Source organism: Desmodus rotundus, chromosome 3, assembly GCF_022682495.2.
Source record: "Desmodus rotundus isolate HL8 chromosome 3, HLdesRot8A.1, whole genome shotgun sequence".
Lineage (NCBI taxonomy): Eukaryota > Metazoa > Chordata > Mammalia > Chiroptera > Phyllostomidae > Desmodus > Desmodus rotundus.
The window spans coordinates 16,316,181-16,336,773 of NC_071389.1; the positions used below are offsets into that span (position 1 = coordinate 16,316,181).

General features: G+C 42.8%; 1 protein-coding gene across 2 annotated transcripts in view; it reads left to right on the forward strand.

Annotated features, from left to right (window-relative positions):
• Window positions 1-20,593, forward strand: part of ARID1A (AT-rich interaction domain 1A) — a 70,320-nt gene that overhangs the window by 27,929 nt on the left and 21,798 nt on the right. For both annotated transcript variants that reach the window (XM_053919970.2, XM_024554421.3), the window contains exons 3-4: window positions 194-646; window positions 1,724-1,840. In XM_053919970.2, the coding sequence (XP_053775945.1) occupies window positions 194-646; window positions 1,724-1,840 (570 nt within the window). The remainder of the gene's footprint in view (window positions 1-193; window positions 647-1,723; window positions 1,841-20,593) is intronic.

The following is a 20,593-nucleotide window of genomic DNA, read 5'->3' on the forward strand; positions in this document are numbered from 1 at the left end:
CCAACTAGTAATCCAGCTTGGCCATCCTTCCTGGTTCAATTTAAATAGGGATGGTAGAAAAACCCTGGGCCTTCTAAGTGTGAGGCTTGGCTTGCCTGCTTTCTATACCCATTTGCATAACTTCTGAGAGAATCTCATATTTCTTCACTCTGGAGAGTCAATGCTAAAAATGTATCCTTTCCTTTTCCTACAGATTCCTCCTTATGGACAACAAGGTCCCGGCGCATATGGTCAGCAGGGCCAGACTCCATATTACAACCAGCAAAGTCCTCACCCCCAGCAGCAGCAGCCACCCTACTCCCAGCAACCGCCATCTCAGACCCCTCATGCCCAACCTTCATATCAGCAGCAGCCACAGTCTCAGCCACCACAGCTCCAGTCTGCTCAGCCTCCATATTCCCAGCAGCCAACCCAGCCTCCACATCAGCAGTCTCCAACTCCATATCCCTCCCAACAGTCTACAACCCAGCAGCATCCCCAGAGCCAGCCCCCCTACTCACAGCCACAGGCACAGTCTCCTTACCAGCAGCAGCAACCTCAGCAGCCAGCTTCCTCAACGCTCTCCCAGCAGGCTGCATACCCTCAGTCCCAGTCTCAGCAGTCACAGCAAACTGCCTATTCCCAGCAGCGCTTCCCTCCACCACAGGTAAGATGCCTGTCTCTTGACCACCTTTACATGTGACCAGACAGCGTGGGGTTGGTGTCTTGAGAACTTTGCCTTACAAATTGGTTCTCTAAACTTAATAACTAGTTAAACTTTGGATAAGCATGCTAACTGGATTGATTGAACTAATAAAGGCATAACCTTCTTAACTGCATAAAAACCTGTACCTCTCCTTGCTGATGAAGCAATGGGGCAATGGAAAGTTGCATAGACAGATAAATTGAAGACAGTGGGACTGATTTTTTTTTGTTTTTAACTAGTGTTTAGAACTTGAGCATCCAAGTAAGTTTGGTCTTTTTGTAAAACAGTAACTTGGGAGGCTGTACATTTGTTCCAACTGCTATTCCATTCTGCTATTGCTCGAAAGATTTTGGATCCCTCCATGTGCAATGGACATCAGAGATGACAGCACATTCTTTATAATATTCTCAGTGATGGCAAATCATTTTACTTTTTGAGGATAGATTTGATTTTTGGAAATAGCTAAAATTCATTTGTAGCCATATCTGTGAATAAGGTAGATGATGAAGCCTACAAATAACAATTTGGACTTTATTGTTTGAAGAGTGAAAAAAGGAGAAATGACTGAATGATGATAGGTCCACTAAATATTTTGTGCATTGGTGGCGCTGTTGGAAAAATACCTCATTCCAAGGTGATGCCTTTGAAAAGGAAGTGGTAGTCAGTTTAATGCAGAAGTTCCTAGAATAAGATTTGTTGTAGTTTTTTAATAAATTAATTGACCTCATTCCTTGCTAGATTTAACTTTGTAGTTAGCCATACTTTAGAATTTAACCCTAAGGAGCACCTCTGTCTGTGGGTGATGATAAATGGTCAATAATGCCATCAGAAAAACTCTTATACCCACTGTTGACATTCTTGTCTAGAGAGCCACACTTTGTATTTTTCTGCCTTCAGATGGCATCATGTGTATAGTTGAGACGTCTCTCACATCCAGTTTCCCCTGTGTGAGAGTCCCATAGCCCTTTCATGATGAAGCAAGCTTGCCCAGTTTGTCAGTGCCAGGCATTCACAGTTTTTGTTTTTCTCTTGTTTTAGGAGTTATCTCAAGATTCATTTGGGTCTCAGGCATCCTCAACCCCCTCAATGACCTCCAGTAAGGGAGGGCAAGAAGATATGAACCTGAGTCTTCAGTCAAGACCCTCGAGCTTGCCTGTGAGTATGCCTGCCACCCTCTCTAAAAGATGATAGGGGGCAGAGAGAAAAGTAAGGAAAACTAATTTCTGGTTGGATGTTTTGGCTACATTAAGCTAAATGAACAGTGAACTGTTTTTTGAATTCAGGTGCAAAATTCTGAATAGGAATTTATGGATTGACCTTGTAGAGTACCTGTTTTGACTCTCTGCCCAGGGAATAGGTTTGTGATCTCTGTTTAGAAGTTTGTTTTTGTTTTTAAATCATGGCCTCTCAGGCATAGACCATGTGAGAGACAGAGAAGATGGAGATGTTGGAAGCACTCTTTGTTCCCCATTAAAGCTCAGAGAAGTCTCAATTTTGGGGTTTTGTTTTTTTTTTTTAAACCTTACTTTTGAGGGCTTAATTTTTAGGTTTTTGTCTTAGTGTTTAGCTAAGGTAGGATTTGGGGTGCATTCAGCATGGATTTTCACATTGAGCCTGGGCAGAATAAAAGCAGTTTTTCTGGTCGGTGTTTTGAATGAATAGGTGCTTTTGTCTAATAGAATGCTTGGTGTCTAGATGCTTGATTAGTGTTTATGGAATGGACTGACTGTATTCTGAGAAGGGCAGTATAGTCTGCTGGTTAAGAGCTTGGACTCTAAAGCCAGAGTTCCTGGGTTTGCATTTTGACTCTACCACTAACTCTGTAGATTTGGGCAAGTCACTTAACCTGTTCATGCCTTAGCTTTCACATCTGTGAAGTGAATGTAAAAGTACCCACTCCAAGCCCTGGCCGGGTAGCTCAGTTGGTTAGAGCATCATCCCAGTACACCAAGGTTGTGGGTTTGGTATCTGGTCAGGGCACATACAAGAAACAACCACTGAATGCATAAATAAGTGGAGCAATAAATGAATGTTTTTCTCTTTCCCTTCCTCTCTCTCTAAAATCAATTAAAAAAGCAAAAAACATATTAAAAATGATAAAAGTACCTAGTTCATGGGGTGGTTATTAACATTAAAAAGGTTAATATAGCCCTGGCTGCTGTGGCTTAGTGATTTTGTGAGTGCCAGCCTGTGAACCGAGGGGTTGCCAGTTCGATTCCCAGTCAGAGCACATACCTGGGTTACAGGCCGGGTCTCCAGTTGGGGGCATACTAGAGGCAACCAATCGATGTATCTTTCACACATTGATGTTTCTCTCCCTCTCTTTCTCTCTCCCTTCCCCTTTCTCTAAAGATGGATAAATAAAATCTTTTTTTAAAAAAAAGGTTAATATAGAATGCTGATACATTGTAGGCATTCCATAAACGTCAGCTGTTATCATCATTCCAGAAGGCATAGGGATTGTACTTGATACCTGAAAGACAGTTTGCACCAATCATTTGATAATAGGCTGGTTCGGGGAACATTTACCCTTAGTCTTAGTCCTGCTACTACGTGTGAGCAAGTCACTCAGATTCTGAAAATTAATCTCAGGAATGAAATGGGCTGCTCTGAAATCTAGTAAGACGGTAAGTAGCAAATGCTTCCATTACAAATCCTGTTTCAGTTAGGAAGTGGAAATTCAGCCACACATGCCCAGACAAGAGTCTTTTTTGAAATTTTGAGTCTACTTAGAATTGAACCTTATCTCTTCGGTTATTTTGACTTGGGAAGAAATGGTTTCGGGATCTTTCAGGAATAAGTAGGAGGAGTCAGGAACAGTCTTTATCATGTCGCCTTCCCTGGTTTTCCCTGAACATTTCTGAGCCATAACCTTAGTAGGACAACATCTCTGGAGTCCCTCGGCACCTGTCATTCTGGCTTTTGAGGTCAGGATGAAGAGCCACTGTCAGATTGTACTTTTGAGAGTGCTGACTTTCTCAGCTGAGGATTTGAGGAGGAAGTGTCTGAATAAGGCAATCTCTCTTTGTTCCTTTCTCATTAATGTCTGTTGCAATTCTTTTCTGCATTCTGAACTCACTGGAATGTGCTTTTCAACCTGATTTAGTCAGACATGTGTAAGCACTCCCTCATCATCTATGGTCTGTGGCTAAATCTGGGTGAGATGCCATTGTGGCAAAAACCCAAATTAGTGGATTCTGCCAGTGCTGTAAGTTGCTCCCCACCAAAAAGTTTCTGCTTGCTCCTAGTGACCTTTTAACAGAACTGTAGTTGGTATCAATTTTTAGTCCTGAGGAGCCTAGCATACAAACACATTGCATGTCTTCTAAGGGTTGAGAACCTTGTATCATTGAGACCAAGAGCTTCTGATTTGACCTACTGAAGGAAAGGTGCTGGCCAGCTTTGTGGGCCCAAGGGAAGGTTGTTCCTGGGCAGCCAATCACAAGGAACATTCCCAAATTCTGGCTTCTATAGATTCATCCAAATGGGTCATTTGCTCTGTGGTAGAAGGTCCATGTGGGAGGTGAGCTGGCTGGGTTTATTGGCATCTTGTTTGTTGAATGCTTTTTATTCCTCTGCTACTTGGACCAAGAAACAAAAGGTAGTTTTTCTTTTAAATTTTGGTTTGATGCCAGATTTGCCTAGCCAGGCTGGGAAACAGTCACATCTGAAGAAAGGAGAAGTCGGAATTCCCTACAAAGGGCTCTCGCTTTTCTTAAGCAGCTGTGTTAAGGGATCCTGAAGGTTTGCCAGTGTATTCCTTTACTCAGACACCTGTTTGTGTTCGGCTCCAGAGAAAATTTCTGCTAGGCAGGCTGACTGTAGGGCAGCTCCTCCAGTTCCACATCGTCCTCTTTACTCATTCACCTTACTGCTTAGCCCTAAAGGCAGTATGATTGTGACCCTTGATTTAAAGATTGAGTATGGTTTCTGATCCTGATGATTCCAAAAATTAGACTTTTGAGGAGTTTTCATGCAGTTATTAATGCCAAACCATTTAACTGCTATTATCCTGATTATGTTATCTCTCTATTTAAAGCCTCTCAATTATTTGCTGTTTTTTCTTTTTTTAAGATTTTACTTATTTTTTTTAGCAAGAGAGGAAGGAAGGAAGGGAGAGAGAGAGAGAGAGAGAGAGAGAGAAATTAATGGGTGAGAGAAACATCTGTTGGTTGCCTCTGGCATGTGCCCTGACAAGCAATTGAAGCAGCAACCTTTTGCTTTTGAGGGACAATGCTCAGCCAACTAAGCCATGCTGGCCAGGGCAAAAAACTTCTCAATTATTTTTTTTAATCGTAGAGGAAAATCCCAAATCCTTAATATTACCTAGGCTGTACCTCCCCCTCTCCCTTCCTTGCCTCCCCACTTTCTGATTCTGTAGGCCTGGTGTGAGGCCTGAGAATTTGCATTTCTAACATTCTTCAGTGGTGCTGATGCTGCTCATTCAGGGATAACACTTCAAGACCTTCTACTGTGTCTTCTTTTGCTCCTTGCCTTGCTCTCAGCTTTCTCTCCGTTTTTATAAGGCCCCATGCTTTTTTCTGCTTCCAGACCTTTCTTTGTACACACTCTTCTCTTTGCCTAATACACTTTTCCTTCTAACTCCTCCAGTTCATATTTCAGACAGCATCTTCAAGATAATTTCATCAAAAAACTCCCTCCTAATCAAGCTTTAAAACAACTTGAATAATTTCTATGGTGCCTTCACTAACCAAAGGCAGTTTTATTTTTTAAAAAACTGCAATATTTAAGACAAAAAAGAATAAAGAATAATTCAGTGCCTAAGTACTCATCTGTAGAAGCTAAACCTTGTTGACATAGGTAAAATCACATACGTATAACCCTCTGGGATTACTTCCACATCCTTGTACACAAAGAAGCACCATCTTGTATATGAGATTTCTTTGCTGCATGTTTCCAAGAGCATTTTGCTGATACCTCTATTTACTTGGGCCTCTTCCACTAGATGGTAAGCTCCTGGAAGGCAAGAACTGTGTTATTGACCTCTGTGCCCCAACACCTATCACGTAACTTCCAAGACTGGTGGTTCTCTACCTTGGCTGCATGTTAGAATTACCTGAGGAGTGAGTGATTTTTAAAATTAATGGCCAGGGTTCAGAGTTCTGATTTGTTTGATTTGGGGTGGGGCTTGGGCTTTGGTATAGTTAGAAGCTGTCCCGAATGATTCTGATTTGCAGCCCTACTAGTCCAAACCGTGTTGGGTTCCTTTGCTGTGTGCTTCTCATTAGTGCTTACCTCAGTATTAATCTCAGCAACTTATTTAATGCAAACTTAGTGAGGGGTGACTCCGTCTGTCTTGCTCATTGCCATCGTAGTAACTGGCAAATAGTAGGTTCCAACTTACTGAACGAAGGAACCTGAACAGTATCCATTACCTTGCTCGTTCAGAAAGTGTATGTCTGATAGGGGACAGCTTGACCATATGTATTCACTGCTAGGGCAAGGCAGGTATCACACTGTTACGGGACGGCCCAAACTCCATTTCAAAGAACAGATTAATTTTTTTGTGATTCCTGGCAGTGGCTTAGGAAGAATTAGGGGTTAAGATTTGCCTTTTTTTTTTTTTTTTTTTTTTTAATTTTTATTTATTGACTGGGGACGGGGGGAGAAACATCTGTTCATTGTTCTACTTATTTAGACATTTTTACATTGCTTCTTGTATGTGCCCTAACCAGAGATCTAACCAACAACCTTGGTATATCTGGACAATGCTTTAACCAACTAAGCCCAGCCAGGACTAGGGTTTGTCATTTATCTTGTAAAATAGCAACCACTTCACCTTACGTTAAAGAGATAGGTGATCAAATCTCCAGGTGTTTCGCTAAGTTTTAATTTTCTTCTTTGGGGGGCAAAATCTTTAAGGGACTCTGGAAATTGGTATCTGACTTTTGATTATAGTCATTTTTGGAGAATGACTTGGAATTGCATCTTTAAAAGCTCCGATTTAGCCCCAGCTGGTCTGGCTCAGTGGATTGAGTGTGGGCCTGCAAACCAAAAGGTTGCCGGTTCAATTCCCAGTTAGGGCACATCCCTGGGTTGCAGGCAAGGTCCCCCTTGGAGGTGTTTGAGGGGCAACTGATCCATCTTTGTCTTGAACATTGATGTTTCTCTCTCTCTCTTTCTTCCTCCCTCTCTCTCTAAAAGTAAATAAATAAAATCTTTAAAGAAAAAAGTGCCCTGGCTGGTGTGGCTCAGTGGATTGAGCACCGGCCTGTGAACCAAAGGGTTGCAGGTTTGATTCCCAGTCAGGGCACATACCTGGGTTGCAGGCCTGGTCCCTAATTGGGGATGTGTAAGAGGCAATTGATGTTTCTCTCCCTCTCTTTCTCCCTCCCTTCCCCTCTCTCTAAAAAAAGTAAATAAACAAAATTTTCAAAAAAATAAAAGCTTCTATTTTAAGAGATTCATCCAAGTGTATGTGGCTTCCCTAGAATAATGAATGCTTCCCAGATTTTTTCTGCTGAGGCACATTTGTAAATTTACATTTTAGTCTTGAGTACCTGGAATAGGGTTTCCATTAGTAATGGAAAATTGATAATGGGATTGAAAGCCTTGATCTGGAAAGGATAGCTAGATTAATGCTTTTCAAACTTTTAACATGCATTAAGAGTTATCTGGAGATAAATTAAAACACAGATTATTGACCTCTATGCAGAAAGATTTTTAATTCAGTAGGTGTGTGGTGAGACCCAATAATTTGCATTTCTAGCAAGTTCCAGGTGGTACTGAAGTTGCGCATACCATACTTGAATAACAGTTTAGGTAGTCCTTTGAAAGGGGAAGAAAAAAATTACTAGACTAGGAAGCCTTTGATAATGTGAATAATGTAACTTACACTGTAGTTTCACTGTTGATAATCTGGTGGGAAGGCTGTTGCTTTACAATGGTAGGGAAAAAAGATTTGAGAGAAGGGCTTACCTGTAGCTGTGGCCTCAATAGAGTTTATTTCTGGGTTAGGATAACCCTTGCACTGCCAGCACCACCCTGGGAGCACTCCATTCTGGCACCCATAACTGAATTCCTTCCATAAGTTGGTCACCAAATCCTAGTTTACCTCAGAAATGGCTTTTGAATCTGGATTCCCTTCTCCTTCCTTACTACCTAGGGCCCTGTTATTCCTTACCTGGTATCTTGCCACAGCCTCCTGACGGTTTCTGTCTTTTCCTTCCAAGTCAGCCCTCAACATAATGACCAGAATGGTCATCTTAAAAAATTAAACCTGGCAAGTAACATTACAGCTTTAAAACCTCTACCTGTTGCCTATAGGTTTAAGCCCAAGTGTGATACACAAGTTCCTTTGAATGTGAAGGATTAGATTTTTTTTTTTTTTAAGGTTTTTTTTTAGTTTTTTTAAAGTAGGCATGGCCCCTGCTGGTGTGGCTCAGTAGATTGAGTGCCAGCCTGTGAACCAAAGGGTCACCGGTTTGATTCCCAGTCAGGACACATGTGTAGGTTGCAGGCCGGGTCCCCAGTTGGGGGTGCTCAGGAGGCAACCATACATTGATGTTTCTCTCCTCTCTTTCTCCCTCCTTCCCCCTCTGTCTAAAAATTAATTAATTAATTAAAGTGGACATGTTTCCTGTCCTGGGTATAAAACCTAGAGCACTGTTTGCCGTGGGTGTTGGATAGAAGGCAGGTAGGTAATAGACAAGGGTTGAACTTCGATGACTTCTAAGGTAACCCAAATTCTTGAATCTGTACTTCTGACTATGACACGGCTGCTACCCTCAAGGATCCTCCTGTTTCATTAGTGAAATAGAAGAATGTGTGACTGAGTGTTTCAGTGAGTGCTATCAGAGTTTGGTGAAGTCAGTGATCCATTCATGTCTAAATAGTTGAGGAAACATTGTGGCAGAAGTTTGGAATGAGCTAGGTATGGATGTACTTTTGTGTTTGGAAAGGACAAGTATAGCCTGAGTAGAGGCCAGGTAGGGGTGTGCAGTATAGATGATATTTAGGGACTGATCAGAATCAGGCTTCTTGGGATAGGGAGTTAAGAAAGGAAAGCCTAGGTCACATGGATTGGGGCTCTGGTAGGCTAATAAATGAGGCATTTGGATCTGATCTTATGGGCCTGCTGACATGTAATTAGAACAATAACAAGATAAAATTAATGTTTTACAAAAGCCTATTGGGCCTTGGCCAGTGTGGCTCAGTTAGTTGGAGTGTTGTTCCATACCCCAAAGGGTTGGCAGTTCCATTCCCAGCCAGGGCACATACCTAGGTTGCAGGTTCAATCCCTAGTTGGGGCACATACCGTGAGACAGCCAATTGGTGTTTCTCTCTCATGTTGATATTTCTCTCTTTCTCTCCCTTCCTCTCTAAAATCAATAAACTTTTTTTTTAAATTATGCTTTTAAAAAATGATCCATTGGTGTGTAATTTTGTGAAAGGGGGAGAGTCTGGAAAGGGAATAAATTAAACTGTTGAAATATTGTACTTCTGACAAGAAGTGTGCAGTTCTGTCCCTCTTTATCATTTGCAAAGCTACTAGTCCCAGTTGTGAGATATGCAGGGAAGAATCTATAGAACTGAGATTAAATAGATTCTGTTGGGTGGAAAATTTAAGGAGCTTGATTGGGTGGGAAAAAGAAAGAAATCTCATTGACAGAAATAGAAAGGTTAATAGGAAAACTCATTTTTGAGGATAAGTTCCTTATAGTGAGATGTCTAAAAACAAAAACTTAGTTACTAGTTGGAGATAGGAGACTCAGACTGGAGTTACAACTGAGCCTAAATAGAGTTTGAGAGTTGTCTGTTCAATGGTTAATAGTTAAACCATGAAACGAAATAGGCCTCTCAGGCCATGGAGTATGAAAAGAGGAGCCAGATAGAGGCCTGGACAATGCCTGTGGTCATTGTGTAGAAGCGCCCAATGTATAGCTGGAGAGATGAAGAGGAGGACCAGGGTAGTGCCATATTTCTGGAAGCCAAGGGAGGGAGGAAAATATTACATATCATATTTATATTTTAAGGAATATAGAGTCGGAATTGTCATGAAGAGGTTATTGGGATCCTTTTTAGGTAGGGAGAGGACCTGGTTTCCCTTGGAGGAAAGGAATTGAGCAAGAGAAAAGTGTTAAGATAAAGAACACTCTTGAAAATCATTGAAGGAGGAGTGATCCTAAATGCCTCAGCTTCATCTTAAGATCTGCATGTATATAAGGCAGATAGCAGAGTGAAGATGCTGGCAGAAAAGCGTGAAAGTATAAACGGGGCACATCTTTCAGGAGTCATGAAAGAAAGGAATCAAGGGCACTCACTGAGTTAGTTTATAAGGGACACTATACCCTTGACTGAAAAGGTCCTAGAGGCTGCTGTTGAAGATCTAGGTAGATCATAATTGTTTCCTCTGGTTAGGTATGGAATGGAGGTTATTGATGGCAGCAGTGATGTAGACAACAGGAGGATTAGGATCTTTAATGTCTGTTAAATTATCTATAGATACTCTTTTATCATTTGGGTTTCCAAGCTCTTTAGATTTCACCTAGCAACACAGTGGCTATTAGCACTCACATTTTACTACTGTGATGCTCTCAGGCCCTGATAGTTTGGGTTACATGGATCCAGAAAGAGGAAATGGGAGGGAACTATGTTCTTATCCAAATCTTAGAGGGCAAGGGTAAGGCCAGGCTAAGAACCTACAGCCTATACCATAATCTCCTAGAAGGGCAGGAATTGAAATGTACTGAGTAATGACTTCCGTTTTACCTAAGAAGAAACTGAGGGTCAGAACCAGGATTTGAATCCAGCTCTTGCTGATACTTCAGATGAAATATTTCCTGTAGCATCCCACCCAGCAGAGGAAAGGCATGGACAATCTGATCCTCTCTTCATGTTTGCCAAAAGCCTCAACCCCATTGCCATTTAACATCCACTAGACTTGTCCTAAAAGGAGGAGTGTAAATGGATTTCCATCTCACTTTTGTTTTCCCAGAACTCGTGATGGAAGCACAGTGAGTTGTAGAAAGGGCAGCTGAGGGACAGGAGGAGGTAGGAGAGGGAAGATGAGTAAATCCATAGGGCAGGTCTGCTGAAGGAACTATCCAACTAGGAAGTCACCTCAAACAATGGAAAGTTGACTATGGTTTGGTTCTTTGGTTTCCCTTGTGTTGGATGGGAGCAAGTCCTGTTCCTGTGCCTTTTTTCTTAGAACACAGTGTCCTTTAATCAGTTATATCCTTGTTACTGAAAAAGATGTGGTCCATTATCTAGCAGCACAGACATCATCTGGGAGATTGCTAGAAATACAGATTCTTGGGCCTCACCCCAGCTTAAGAGAATCCAATACTTGTAACAAGATCCCCAGGTAATTTATTTGTCTAATAGTTTAGAAGCAAGGAGTTAGACCCCAAGTGTTAAGAGTGAAGTTTTCAAATCTGAGACTTTGGAAAATAATAAATTTTGCTGTGCTTAGTAAAATTTAAATAATCTCTGAGTATGGGGGGATAGGAGTGGACGACCACCACCATTTGTTTTGTGGATGCTTGTTCATGTTCACATAGGTTTTGTTGGTACCTCTGTTTGAGGACTTAGGTCTGTATCTGACTACCTGTATCACATACTCAGTAAACTTTTGTTGAATAGCCCCTAGGAGAACCAGCTTTTTGTCACCTGGGTTTATCGGGGCAGGGGGGCGGTGAGAGGAAATTGCTTAGAAAATTGGGATGTTTGAAGGATTTTAATACTGTTTGTGTTCCCTTTTGTCAAATTTCATGGTAAAAGGAGGCAGGGCCAACAGTTTTTGCCAGCATATTTTTAAAGGAGTAACAGAAATGCCACTAACAATTTTGGTACCCAGAGAAGCTAGGCTGTTCTGTTTCCTTTATATCTGACCATGTATCTGTGCTTATTCCCCTTGAATTGTAGCCCAGGTGCTCTCACAAAGTCTGAAAAAGGAAATCCCCGACCTCCGTCATATTTGCCCAGAATGTTCAGAGCAGCGTGTACCCTGTGCAGGTAGCCATCCCTTCTTTAGAAAGCTGGTTCTCTGGTTGTGCTAGCCAATCTGATTCCCCATCTTAGTCATGCTGCTCCAGCCCTGATACTGCCTGGTGCCTGCTGGAGCCTCTGCTGCTTGCAGCAGATTTCTGTATGCTTGTTCCTGGGCCCATTTCCTGTTTCTATTCTAGTCGCTGGTGGCTGAGCTCAGCTTCCTGCTTGTGTGTCTCACACAGATTCCTCTTGCTGGAACCTTTTGTTTTCTTCAGAACAACTTAAGTCTGAATTTTAATAGAGCCTTACCTCTAGCGTGGTGGCCCCTGAGGTCAGTCACCTACTGAGGACTGGTGGGAAGTTACACCACCTCCCCACCAAGCATACCACTTGGATTTGACATTGTTTTTTTAGTTTTTCTGCAGCCCTCCTGTAGGAAGCTGATGGTTTCCAGAAATTGGTATAAAAAGATAAACTGGAATCTTGTGCGGGCCAGACTTGTCTTCACTCATAAAGCTGCACAGAGCTGTCAGGACAGGTGTGCCCTGGTTCTTTTGTACCTAGAACTAATAAACATATTTCCTGCTCCTGAGGAAGACATTCGGTACCCTGTCTATCTCACACCTCCCTGAAGCCTAGAGAATACTTTGGGTTGGGCAGGTAATACTATCCTCAGCAGACTAAAAGCTTGCAGGGAATATAGGGATGAAAAGGAAAGCATATGCTGCTTTCCTTCATCTTGTGAGCAATTCAACCTTTGCAGGGCTCAAGAGTAGAAGGGGGAGGGTGCAAGGAGATTATAAAAAGGGAAGAAGTTAAGGTGGTTGTCCTGGACAAATGTATTTTAAAGTTCTAAGGTTCCGCCATTTGCCTGTTTTCCCCCAAAAGATGCTGGCTTAGCAGAGGATGTATTTGTGAATAATTCTTTTCTCTTTCCTTCACAACTATTCTTTGGGGATCACCTGATAGAGTCACATAGAGTGGTTTCTACATTAAACCTTAGACCTGGGTCTAAGGTCTAATAGGGATGTTTAATAGGGATTTAATAATTGGAATTGGTCTTACAAAATTGTTAGAAGGATTGAAGGACCAACCTTTAGGCTTGTCCTTCAGGAATAGAACCTAGACCTAGACTTATCCACCAGGGATCTCCTGCTTATGAGCCATACCAGATTGATTGCTCTAAATCTGCTATCTGGGGATCAGTAAGCTGGAATCAAGAAGTAGTAGCAGCTACCGCCACCAAAACCAGCACCCAGTTAACTGGAAGATGAAACCGAAATGCTCGTGCAGAAACAAGGAGACAGAAATATGGTCTCTGCCATACTTTAATCTAATCTTGAGTCTGCTTCTAATTAGCAGAACCTGAACTGTATTCAAACCCACCCTCAGGGGATTCTGGGAAATGTAGTTTCCAGCTTTTTAAACCTCTACAAATTAGGAAAAGAGTGGAGTAGAGGCAGCTCGAGTTAGTATACAGAATATTTACCACACTAATATGAACACGACTACTTCTCCCTTAGCCCTCACTTTACATATGAGGAACCTAAAGCCCAGAAGGGGGAAAGGACTTAACCAAGGCCAATTTAGTAAATGAGAACATTGGTTTCCTGACATCCAATCCAATGCTTTTACTATTAGGACCAACTCCTATAAAGGATCAGCAAAAAGCTCCTTTAAGAGAAGAAAGAATGGCCCTGGCTAGTGTGGCTCGGTAGATTGAGTGCCAGACTGCAAAACAAAGGGTCACTGGTTCAGTTCCAGTCAGGGTACATGCCTGGGTTGCTGACCACGTTCCCAGTAAGGGGTGCACGGGAGGCAACCACACATTGATGTTTCTCTCCCTCTCTTCCTCCCTCCCTTCCACTCTCTAAAAATAAATAAGTAAAATCTTAAAGAATGCAGAGAGAAGAAGGTACCTCGAATGGCAAAGGGGCAGTTTTCGGGCAGGCAGAGGGGTAGTTTTCAGACAGTGAAAGAAAAGAAAAAAGGAAAACAAAATAAGAGAAGGAAGAATTCAGAAAACAGACTTTGTCTTCCATATACTCTTCTCTTTGGAGAAAGGGAAGGAGATATGGAGAGATGTAGGGTGGAAACTTCTAGGGAAAGGTAGTGAGTGATACTATGGTTTCTGGATTTAGATCTACTCTCCAGGATGATGTATAGGAAGCATGTACTCTGGAAGGAAGAAATCTCAAAAACTAGAATTTACTGAAATTCCTGAGTCTACATATGGATGAACTCAGTTGCCTTGGTGACAGTAGCTTTCTTTACCCATTCCCCTTATCCCCCTTTCCCTTCCCCTCCTATTGGTGCTGTCTGCAAAGCTGCCATTGTTCTTTTCCAAAAAGGCCAACCAAAATCATAAAGTCAGCCTACTAGATATGTTATTGCCAAGGTATTTCTTGTTGTCCTGGGGTCAGGGGTGGGGGCTTGTGCTTTTGAACAAGATATAAACCCTGAGATACAATCCTTATAGAAACTACTAGGGATCCTATACAAAGTGAGGATTTGTTCCTCTGAACTTGATCCAGATGGGAGGACCCTTAGGCATAGACCTATGTTAACATACCTGATAAATCAAGCATAGAATTAGCTTTATTGTCTTTTTCCTCATGTTCCTAAACTCGTTGGTGTTTTGCCTGATAGCTGTGGTGAATCTGGTACATGATCTAGTGTTGTCCCTTTGGGGACCAGTGAGTGCTTGGTCTCTTGCTTTGTTCACTTCCAAGGCCTGAACTTATTCCATCTTCCCTGCCTGTGGTGTCAGCGTGGAATTGGCTGGTATTGTGACATAATCTTTGATTGCCATGAGGCAGAACTGACTTCCAAGCTTCCCTCCCATTTGACCTTTCCCAAGGAAGCTTTGAAGATGGGAACTAGGGGTTGAAGTCTCCGGTCAAGAGTCAGCAAACCTGTCCCTTAAGGCCAGCTTTGATGTGGGAGGAATACTGAATATTGTTTACTAAGATGAGTGAAGGTAATTTCCTGACATTTTGAGGAAGGTAAGAGAGAAACCAAGTTCCAAATAAAAGAGATCAGTGTTCAGAGAACTGTTATCAAGAATATTCATTCCCCCTCCCACCATTTTCTACTTTTAGAACTTGACTGTATCACTTTTATGTTCAAGTTGTTCTTTTTGGTTTTAATGGCCTTTGAGGTTGATGTCTGTCTTTTCTGGTTTAAGATTATTATATCTATTGCCCACTCTCCAGTCTGCTTATTCCACTCCCTCCCCCAATTATTTAGATTTTATTCAGTGGGCCCATGGTAGAGAAGACCACTGGCAAATATAAATTTAGGGCTATAAGTACCAAACCAGGGAGGCCATGCAGCCGCCCAGGCCTTGGTCTAAGCTATGTTGAACACAGTGCCAACTTTGTCTTCCCAGTTGTGTACATTATTACATCTTTGCTTTTCTTCTGGTTGCTCTTAATTTTGAAGGGGCAACTAGATGAGGTAGAAGCCTGAGATAGTACCCCTCTTCCTCCTTAAACTTTTCATACCTAGAATTCTGCTTTCTTTTCAGTGTTCCTTTCCTCTCCCCTTTTTCCTGCCCTCCTTTTTCATGCTCTAGGATTCAAGCTGATGGTCTTGATAAAACGAGATCTGTATGGTTGGCCTTCCTAAAAGGGAGTGCTTGACTTGAAGAAAATAGGAAGTTCCTAACTTCTGTGCTTTCTCTAGCTTTATCTTGCTCATTTCCTGCTGGGATTAGAACAGCCCTATTCCATAAATATGCACTGCTCTTGACTGCTCTAACTCAGGCCCAGCTCTGACCCAGTTTCATTTTTTTTCATATGTGGGATAAAGAGTCTGTTAGCTAGTGACCCTTAAAACACTGTATGGTTTTGGCCAAGAGGTGGTTTCTGACTAGATGAGACATCTCTTCTGGCCCAAGTGAGAAGCCTTTGCATGGGAGGGGAGTGTGTTAGAAAGCGATCAGATTGATAATATGGAATTATGCAGGCCTGGTGGGGACTGACAAACTAGAAAGCAAGCTTTCAACTGTTGTGTGCCCTGTGGGAGTTCTAGGACTTTTCAGTTGGGAACCTGAATTTTTTAATGTAAAACCTTTGAATTACTAGAAAGGTCTGTGTAGGAGTGTTGGGCAAGGGATTAGAATGTTCTCTGGGCTCTGTGGATCTATTCCTGCAGTTCCTCTTAGGGACTGCCCGTGTAGCTTTGGCTCCCTTGGAGCTGGTGCTTAGAATTTCTCTGGGGGTGGGAGCCAGCTATGGGGAGCACCATCTATCCATTGCCAACTCTCATTGTGTTTGGTATTTGTTTTATTGGTTAGAGGAGGGGGGAGTGCAGGGGAGATGTTGAGCAGAAGCACACACTCAATGTGATTAAACCTGTAGCTGAGCAGATCTGTGGGAGCAGACTATCGACCCCTGGAAAATCAATGGCTGCTGCAGTGGCCAGGCTGCTGCTTGCAGAGGCTCCCACCACAGGAATGCAGGCAGCACAACAGTGTTTCTCTTCCTCTTTTACACCTCACCAACACCCTCAGCCTCTACCCAAAGGGTCAGACCTACCTCAGGAGATTTTGCTGGGGTAGATTAGAACAGTAGGATTTTGTATTTTTGTAAATTAGATTGAATTTGCTCTGGTGACACAGAGCCATGCCTCCTGACAGCCTCCTTTCTAGAATGTCTTTCCCTGAACCTGCAGTTCTATCAAGAGAGCTCTTACCCAAGTGGTGAAGGCCCATTCAGGGTTGCACTTTTCAGTATTGGACAGCAGTCAGTTCCCTTGATGTCATCACCCAAGAGTACCTCCCTCGATGTGGAGGTCTGGAGTTCAGGTGCAAGATTGGGTTGGGGGGCTGATGATCAAAGGAAAGAGAGAGGACTGATAGAGATTGGGTCTAAAAAGAATGCTTTTGAGTAAATTATTGGTTCAGCAACATCAGGCATTTTGTCTTTTGTGTGCCTGACATTTTTCTGGTCACTAATAATGGGAGAATATAGCCTGGTCCTGCTCTGGTCCCACAGGCTAGTGGCAAAAAGGGCAAATTCAGCATGGTGCAGTTAGTCCTGTAACACTGGGTCTAGAGGAGACTTGGAGGACCTTGCTTGTGGTTGAGGAGCCAGGGAAGTTATACTATGACTATGGAGACTTTGCCTTCACAAAGCTGTTCTCATCTTTGGAGTTCCCAAGGCAAAAAATTATTTTAGTCTGTAGTTGTTGCACCTAATGTGTGACTTCAAGCAGTTGGTTTTCCCACCTATTTCTCCTCTTTGGCTGGGAAATGGGTCACCCTGCTGTGTTAAGAGGAGAGCTCTGTTTCCCCATTGTTAGAATATGACTATGGGCAGAAGAGTAAAGCTTACTTGGCTTTGGCCCTCAAAGAGGAGCTTTCCCATCTTGTAGTTTGGGACATGGGGCCCCTTAAAAAAAGGCCTGATCATCCTGAAGTTTGGAAGGGTATCTGCAGGGCTGGGTGAGGAGGAAAGTGTGAGGTTTTGAAATTGCCTGAGATGAGGCCACCCAGAGGCCAGGGATGTTTGATGTCTCTCTTTGGGCCACACCCTTGTGCTTGATAATAGGATTAGGGCCTATTCAATATGAAAACCAGTGAAAACTAGATATCTACCTTCATGGGACTTCATTTCCTGCTTGTCTCCTTAGATTGTAAGTCATTCTCTCCTCTCCCCTCTGCTCTGTACATTAAGTGCCCTTCTAAGGAACCAGAAAAATTTATACCTACATTTTCTTTAGTATAGAAAACGTAGGTGTAAATTAAGAGTTAAAGTGAAAGGACTGATTTGAAGTAAACCATGAAAGAAGGGTTAGAAAGCAAGAGCGGTTTATAGGAAGAGTGGCTAAGAAAGAGAGGAATATGTAGCACCGTAGAGTTGGATTATCTAGTTTTAGTCTTTCTTTCTACAGAAGATCTAAGTGAGGCCTCGTAAGGTTAGCCGGTTAGAGTTATGTAGCTAATCACTGAGCATGTTTGGAGACAAGTTGATGCCTGATCTTGTTTGAAACATGGAGCCTTTGATAGTGGCAAGCTTCCACCTTATGAAGGAGAGAGTGTGCAGGCTTTGGAATCAGAGAAGTATGGATTTGAACCGCAGTTCTCCTGTCAAATAGCTCTCTGTCCTTGGGAAAGTCATTTAACTTCTGAGCTTCCTGCTTCTATGTGAAAATGGGATTTTTTTAATTTTAATTTTTTAGAGAGAGGGGAAGGGAGGGAGAAAAAAGGAAAAGAAACATCATTGTGTGGTTGCCTCTTGCACGCCTCCTACTGGGGACCTGGCCTGCAACCCAGGCATGTGCCCTGAGTGGGAGTTGAACCGACAACCCTTTGGTTCACAGGCTGGTTCAATCCACTGAGCCACACCAGCCAGGGCAAAAATGGGATTGATATATACATCAGAAGATGATTGTGAGAATAAAATGTGAGTCAGTCATATACCTTAGGGTTGAACACATGGTAGTCAAATATTTATTTAGGTCAGCTCTGCTTCCCTTCGAGAGGGAGACACAAAGGGTCTTGCTTTATTCCTCTTTTCAATACCCTTTGAATTCAGAGATTTGGTCTTCCAGAGCTTGCTTTATGCATTCTGATGTGCGTAGAAAGGGGATTTTTTTCTTGGAGGTGGAGCCCTAAAAAACATTCTGAAGACAAGAAGAGTCTAAGCCTTCTCCACAGTGTGTCCTCACCAGGCAGCCAGGAGGTACCAGGAAGAAATGATCCATTATCCCCAGAACAATATCCTGTTGTAGAAAAAGAGAAGAAGGGCTTTGGTGAGGGGTTTTTGGAAACTTTGGGTTAGGGGTTAGGAAATAGAGTTCTCCGAACCTTTCCTGGAGCGATTTCTGCTATTCCAAACAGTGAGTGTAGTTGAGGCAGGAGATGGTGCTTGTTGAATGATCCTAAGCTAAAAGGATGGTATCAGCTTCTACATCTTTTCTTTCCCCTTACTTAACCCTTGATGTAGAAATACCACCAGCAGCAAGAGGCAGCCTATTTGGTGTGTCGATTTGTTCTTGGCATTTAAGCCAGCACAAGCTAGTCTGCTCTCTAGGCAGGGATGGCTGAGACCACGCATTGGAACAGTGCAGCAGTTCTATACTCTGGAGTCCTTACCAGTGTGGGGTGGGTCAGATTGCCTTTCCTTCTATTTAGCAAAGACTGAGAGGGGGTGCCCAGAGAACCTACAACTGACACTTTATTGTACTGAATATTTTTAGAAATGTTTGATAGAGAAGTAGCCTCTTCTCCACTTGACCCTTGACAAATATGTTGCTTAAGGAAGGCTTTATGGAAAACCCAGGTCTCCCAAAATCTTAGGTGCCTTAAGTAATTCCCATGTCATTAAGTTTGTCTTGAAGTTTGTCAAAGCTGTTGCCTCCTTTCCTACCATCTGCGTTTCTTAAGTGTTAGGTTTCCCAGCCTTTCTGTGTTCTTAAGGATTTCCTCCCATTCTCCAGCATGGGAGCAGCCTCCTGCCGTGGCCATGAATCTGTTAGGCTAGGAAAATACGTTACAAATTGTTTGTGCAGATTTGGTCATTTCAAGATGTGCATTTGAACTTTTCATTCAAGGATCATCTTACAAGTGAGTATGGTTGAATTGGAAGGTTCCTACCACACAAACACATACGAACAAACTTACTATAAGCATGTGTAGGATTTACCTGGCTCTCTTGGTGGGTGGTTTCCCTGCCAGTAGTTAGCACAACTTGGCAAAAGCTCTTCACAACTGAAAGAATACAAGAACCCCATCTGGGGGTTTGCAAAAGCTCCATTTCCCAAAGATTCAGCCAAATTTATGAGAAAAAGCTGAATCTGAGCATTGCCTTGAGCCTGGTCTTCAGATTTGCCTGTTGTTGTTATTTAATCTGCTCAGCAAAATGAACTGATGTCATCCTCATGAGGCTCTATTGGGAGATTGTTTAAACCCCTCTCATGTAACCCTGAACTGGTATCTTCCTGCATGAAAATGTTCATCAGGCAGCCAATTCATGTTAGAACTTGCAGGCCTTCCTGTGAGAGCACTAGCAAACCCGTCCCTGCACGCCACGCCCCCCCCACCCCCCACCCCCCACCCTGGTGTGGTATGGACTATGTAATTTAGGGCATGGTTTTGTTGTGGTGTAAAGAGAAGGTGTTAGCTGCCGAGTTCTGTTTGTCTGCAGAGCCTGACAAACCCATGCTGGCACTTGCTGGGGCTGGGCAACCAATCACAGCTGGAACAGTTATCGTCATGGAGTCCCTATGGGCTTTCTCTATCAGGTCACATCCCAAAATAACATTGGGCAGTATTTCAAGTGAAGAAACGAAGGCTTTCAGGGCTGTAGCCAGCCTGGAGTGTGAGATTCTGTGTGAAATAGTTGGACGTGCTCCAGTGCTTTTGATCTACATGGTAGATGAGCAATAAAATGCATGAAACACATTGGAAACACGTGAGGAAATCCTCCTTGGCCCTGTTGCTTCCTTGGAACTGGTAGGGCACTGAGTGGGCTGATCTTCACCTCCCATCTCTTAGTAGGATTATGCTTGGAGGAGAGCAAACCCAGAGAAACAGATCTTTCCATTTAGGAGGCAGTGCTGTAATTCTTTCAGCAGTCCTCCTAGAAGGTACCTGTTAGGTGGGACCTTTTGAGAGAACTGAGAACCTGAGTCCTGAAATGCTAAAGGTGGCCCCCACTAGGGAGAATTGGGGCTGAGATTAATTGAACTTTGTCTGTGATAAGTACATTGTGGAAAGCCAAACTTGTCAAGCACATTGAGGTCTGACTCAACAGCCAGACATCCAGCTTTTTGTGGAACAGAAGACTTGAAAGACTGGCTTTTTGTAGGGTAGAAAGCAGAGGTGTGTCCTGTGCAATAAAAGGACGTGGAGTTCAGAGCAATATCTGTTCATGTAGATAGAGCGGGGAGACTTCTTTTGGAGTCTACCCTTACAACTCCCTCCCATTTCCCAATAAAAACATT